Source organism: Olea europaea, unplaced genomic scaffold (genome assembly GCF_002742605.1).
Source record: "Olea europaea var. sylvestris unplaced genomic scaffold, O_europaea_v1 scaffold3189, whole genome shotgun sequence".
NCBI lineage: Eukaryota > Viridiplantae > Streptophyta > Magnoliopsida > Lamiales > Oleaceae > Olea > Olea europaea.
The window spans coordinates 48,304-53,891 of NW_019250715.1; the positions used below are offsets into that span (position 1 = coordinate 48,304).

The 5,588-nt window shown below is 33.4% G+C and overlaps 1 protein-coding gene across 1 annotated transcript; it reads right to left on the minus strand.

Annotated features, from left to right (window-relative positions):
• Positions 1 to 1,493: 1,493 nt before the first annotated feature.
• On the minus strand, positions 1,494 to 3,295 carry LOC111385514 (V-type proton ATPase 16 kDa proteolipid subunit-like; the record flags this gene model as incomplete). The annotated part of the gene is made up of 2 exons (XM_023009909.1): positions 1,494 to 1,921; positions 3,171 to 3,295. Coding segments are annotated over 2 exons (258 nt in total), but the record flags the coding sequence as incomplete, so codon positions are not given.
• Positions 3,296 to 5,588: the final 2,293 nt, after the last annotated feature.

The window sequence follows — 5,588 nt, forward strand, 5'->3', positions numbered from 1 at the left end:
TGCTCATTTGTTCGAAATTTTTGAGGAATTTGATTTTTTCTGGTACCATATAATGGCAGAATAGAGACGAAGGTTCCTAGTTCGAACCTCCATCTCACCTCCACTCCACGTCAGGAATGACGATGATAGTGAAAAGTTGGGGATTAATTTATTCTTTTTAAGCATTGAAGGCTAGCTTCCAATTGAGAGAATAGGTTAGGGATCAAATGATGCAATATGTAAATAATGTGAAGACTCGCACGTTTTGACTTTGGAACGTTGTGAGGATTGCTTGTTTTACAAGACATATATAGGGATTTTTTGAAAATTGTGATTAATAAGTTGGATCTTTTTTTATTTGACATGTAAAATTGTTTTATTGAAAGAAAAGTATTTAAAATGACTTTAAGAAAAATGACTTTTAAATAATGAAGCTCAAATAAAAAAATTTATTCTTGTTTCTTGATAAAAAAAATAAAAATAAATAAATAAATAAATTATCATTCTTTATTTTAGTAATTTTTTATTATTGAGTTGATTTTCAAACTTGCTCGCTTTTATAAGATCCAAGTTTAGCGAGGAATACTTTTGTTACGAGCTTATTTCCAATCTATCAAGATCAAAGGCAAGTTAGAGTTAGATTAGGAAAATAGGTAAAGACCGGTGGAAAACCCAGGGTCATATCATTAAAAGATGCAAGCGAATAGGTTATTGTAGGCTAATTCCCCTTTCAGCGAGTTTTCTTGGAGAATTTTCTGCCCTGCTATTGGCCGCAATGAGCTAAGGGTCTAATGGCATATATCCTTTCCATATGTGGGCCTCAAAAGTAAACAAAATAAGGGGAAGCCAGGCCAACATCATGTCATCTCACAAACAAGCCATCCATATCAAACTTTGAAGTGCCAGTCCATACTAGCCAGTCACTCCATTCTTAAGACTCATAATCTTGCACATTTCATGATGTGAACTCTTTTCTTTTGGTGATTTTCCTGTTTTGTCAAGTTAACAAAAGACATACGAAGGAATGCAAGTGTAGAGAGTCCAAACGGCTTTAGTCTGAAATACATATAAATGTCATAATATACCGGACTGCTCAATCCCTCAACAGCCTTGCATTGACCCTCAATCAACAAACATGAAACGCCAAGTAGAAAGAAAGACACGAGACACTAAGAGCATCAGATGACATTCCAGAGGAGATAGCTTAAGCATGAAAGGGGAACAACTACTACATCAATGGCAATACGTATTAAACAAGACTGGTCAATAACTTTACAAGTCAGTCACAGGAAAACGATAGAACCGTTCAACCTCCTGGCAATGGATAGTTGGAATTCAGTTGTGTTTTGTAATCATAGGAACAGTTAACAGCAAAATTCCCAGAATTCTTCCAAAATAATGTTGATAAAAAAAAAAAAAAAGAATGATGTTTCCACAAAAATAATACAAACAAATGGTTTTACACAAATCAAACATCGTCTTGCAACTTCCAAAATAATGTTGATAAAAAAAAAAAAAAGAATGATGTTTCCACAAAAATAATACAAACAAATGGTTTTACACAAATCAAACATCGTCTTGCAACATAAAGAAAATATAAATTAATAGAGAACTTTATTTAGGGAAAACCGAAGTCCTGAACTACTATCTACCATCAGCAGAAATCAACCCCCCTCTTCTTCAGGCCAAGCAATAGCCACATAAAGATAAAGATTGAGCCTAAAAACATTGCTGACCGAACTAATAATTCATACTGGGAACACAATAGAGATAGTAACAAACTGCAGCTGCAAAGCCGAATGCCGTCTTCTAATCTGCCCTAGACTGACCAGCACGAGAAGAGAGGATGATGCCAACAATAAGGCCATAAAGAGCCAGTGCTTCAGCAAAAATGAGAATAAGAATCATTCCAACAAAAAGCTTTGGCTGTTGTGCATTGGCTCTGTCAAAGTGAACGTAATTAGGTGAGAGAAATTTCAATAACTTCCTCCTAAATTAATGAACAAGCAACTCAGACAGACACAAAACATAATAGATAACAGCAAAGATACAAAACAGGTTTGAATAGAATAGCTATAAACATAACTGAAACAGACAAGAATCATGGTCAATTTTAACCAAGAAAAACAGCAGCAATCATTCCAGGGATGAACCTTCCAGAATTTCATTTGAAGAGACATAACATTTCAAATTTTTATCTAACGACACTGGCTTCTTGTTTGACTAGATACCTCATATTATAACTTGCATATAAAATAATATCAGTATACGGTTGGTTTTTCCTCCTTGAATCCTGTTTGAAGTCTAGGGATCTATGCTACAACATAAAAATGTGGGTTAAATAATATTCCTAAGAGTGAAGGTTGCATGCATGTATTAAAGAGAAAAAGAACCCATTCATTCCATGCCTGTGCTAGGGAATTGCACACCACTTGAGAGATATGGATTAACTAATTGATTGGCTTCTGATTCAAGAAAAGACACTCCAGTGATTTTCAACTATAAGTAAGTATTAAGCAAAAATAGATCTGGCAGTCAATTAATAGATTTACTTGCTTACTCGTGATGGTTAAGTCTAGCAAATCTCTGTATTACAGAGACAAGTGAACATACAAAAGGGTGAACATACAAGTAATAAATAAACCATTTTTTAAAGCTCCAAAGATGTACTAAAAGATTCAATAGGACACAATATTATTCTAATACAATTGCAAAGTCTTCCACAATGAAAGATTAGATCACTGAATAGTCAACATAAATACATTTTACATGATTACCAAAGCAATGAACACCAATTTCCGCTTCATTTCAAAGATATTCTTCATTAGCTAACACAGTATCCTTGACATGAAACTGGTTATGGACTTCTGAATAGACATATTGATATATACCAATTTGAAATCCGATTAATCAAAAGAGTGCATAAACCACTAACTTCAGTCACATGCCAGATTAACAAGAAAACCCAATAATTTTTTTTAACAACAATCACACTCTGGCAGTACTTCAAATTCAAATCCTAAAGTTCAATTACAACCCTTTAAAACTCTCGACTATAATGCAAAAATCAAATTGGAATTCTTCCGATGGTCTACGCTTAGACTAGGAGAATCCATAGATCTTTAATCGCTGTGTATACAGGTGGAAAATCGCATACACGTATTATCATTAAGAAGGGTAAAGAATTTCACCTAACACCAGCATCCCCAACAATTCCAATGGCCATACCAGCAGAAAGGCCAGCAAGGCCACAAGCGAGGCCAGAAGAAAGGTGAGCATAGCCATCAAACAAGTAGTATGACTTGGGCGAGGGCGAGGGAGAGGGAGAGAGAGAGATGAGTCATTATTGTGAGTTAATTGTTGCAATGGTCATTGAACTTAGGTTAATGTTTTTAATTGGTCACTGAAGTTTAAAATATCAAGTTTTGGTAACTAAATTTAGGTCTATGTCTTCGATTGTTCATTGAAATTTAAAATGTCGAGTTTTGACCACTGAATTTTGGAAAATGTTGTACATCACTCACTGTAATCTGGATATTTTTTAAAGTTCAACAGTTAGTAATCTCGATATTTTTTAAAGTTCAACAGTTATGTTAATGATACCGTATAGTTCATTCCAAAGTTCAGTGGTCATAACTCTACATTTTAAATTTCAGTAAGTAATTTAAAATATGAACCTAAGTTCAGTGAGCAATAGAAAATATTGACTTAAGTTTAGTGATCAAAATTAGACATTTTAAACTTCAGTAATTAATAAAAAATATGAACCAAAGTTCAGTGACCACTGAAACAATTAACTCGTTATTAGTTCGATTTAGGGCCCATAAAATACTCTGTGAATAGTGACTGACCGAATATACAGGGGTATACAATTGGGAAGTGGAAGGATTGTCCATAAGAGTCCAACCAAGCCCAAAAAATCGCTAGTGCTGCACGTAAAGCCCCATGTAACAGGATGGTGTACAGTGTGGTGACGTGGAGACTATGGAAAAGTAAATGAGAAGTGTTATATGTACATAATTATTTACATAATGGCGTCCATAATTACATGTGGCACTGAATCCAACCTTTAACTCAAATCTAACACTTTCACATTAACAACTGGATAATTGTCACATCACATTATGAATACCATTACGTGCAATAATTATGTACAAGTAGAATTTTCCAAAATCAATACCCCGCATACCATTAAAAAAAAAACGTCATTTTGACCATATCATATCATTTCCTATTCAACTGACACACGAAATGGAAGGTTGTGAGAACCCATTTCACGACATCGGCTTTGACACGATCGTGAACCCCACGTTCATACCTCCATCACTTGTGTTAGTCCCTGAACGCAGTCACTATGGAGATGGAGACGACATTGAAGCAAGCAATTCCGACTCCGACAGCTTCGATGCCAACGACAACATAGGTAACGTTTTCTTAATATTCATTTGATTTGGGGGAACTCTTTTACGTTTTAAATTGTTTTTTGAAATCTTGTTGAAATGTTACTAAAAATTTTGGGTAAAGATACTTGTACAATCTAGCTTAGACAATAAGTCTTGCTGTACAGCAAACACGGCCCAAAATTTTTTTATGAAACATTGAAACCTTAAATTCAAAATGTTGAACTTGCTATTAGAAAAACATTGTTGAAGATGTTTTCTTCTTTTTTTTTTTTTTAAATATTTAAATGGAAATGAAAGTAACGTGCATCCTTACTCTATGGAAAAAGCTTTCTGATGGGAGGGTAGGATTGGATAAAACTCTTAAACTGAATTGGATCGAACTGGACCCGACCCGACCTGAACTTAATCTAATCGAACCGAGTGGTTCTTCTTAAATTAAAAACTCGGAAGGATATCTAAATAAAGAATCGAAGGATTTGGTTTGGTCCATTCTAAACAAAAAATCGAAGAATCAAATCTCCCTAAATTTTTAATTTATTTATCTTAAATAAAATAAATTATTTTATTTTATTTTTTTTCTAAATAAATTTCCTAACTAATTAATTTAGCCTAAATCCGAAATATGATTTTTTTTTTCTAATTTCCATTCCAAGTCCATCTTAATCAAATTGATCGAACTTTTACTCAAATATATTATTCTAACATAGATATCTCCGTTTCTATAGTTCTAGAAAAATCAAATTGGAATCTCGACTCTACCTCTCTTCATTATTGTCAGTTCACCATATTTTTCATTCTATGATTTTAATAATCAAATTTATGAAGAACTCAACAAAAAGGGGTGCAAAAGATACATAAAATTGGACTACATTATTTGTAAGAGTTGAGATTGAATAAATCATAAGTTGAATTAATATAGTGTTGTTGTAAATATTAAAATAATTAATTATTTTATGAAACCTAGGAACCAAATGAAACCGAATCGAATTGAACTGAACTGAATAGAATCAAACATGAACGGTTTCTTAATTAAATTTGGACTCGACGATTCTACTTACTAAATATCGAAAAATTCGAGTTTGATTTGATTCTCTTTAAATTCAAACCGAACCAGATCATATCTAACCTTAGACGAGGGTCTATGTATTTGAGATGCAAAGTTAATCATTCTCCTATAAATGTTTGCCGTTGGATGTCTAAGCTTTT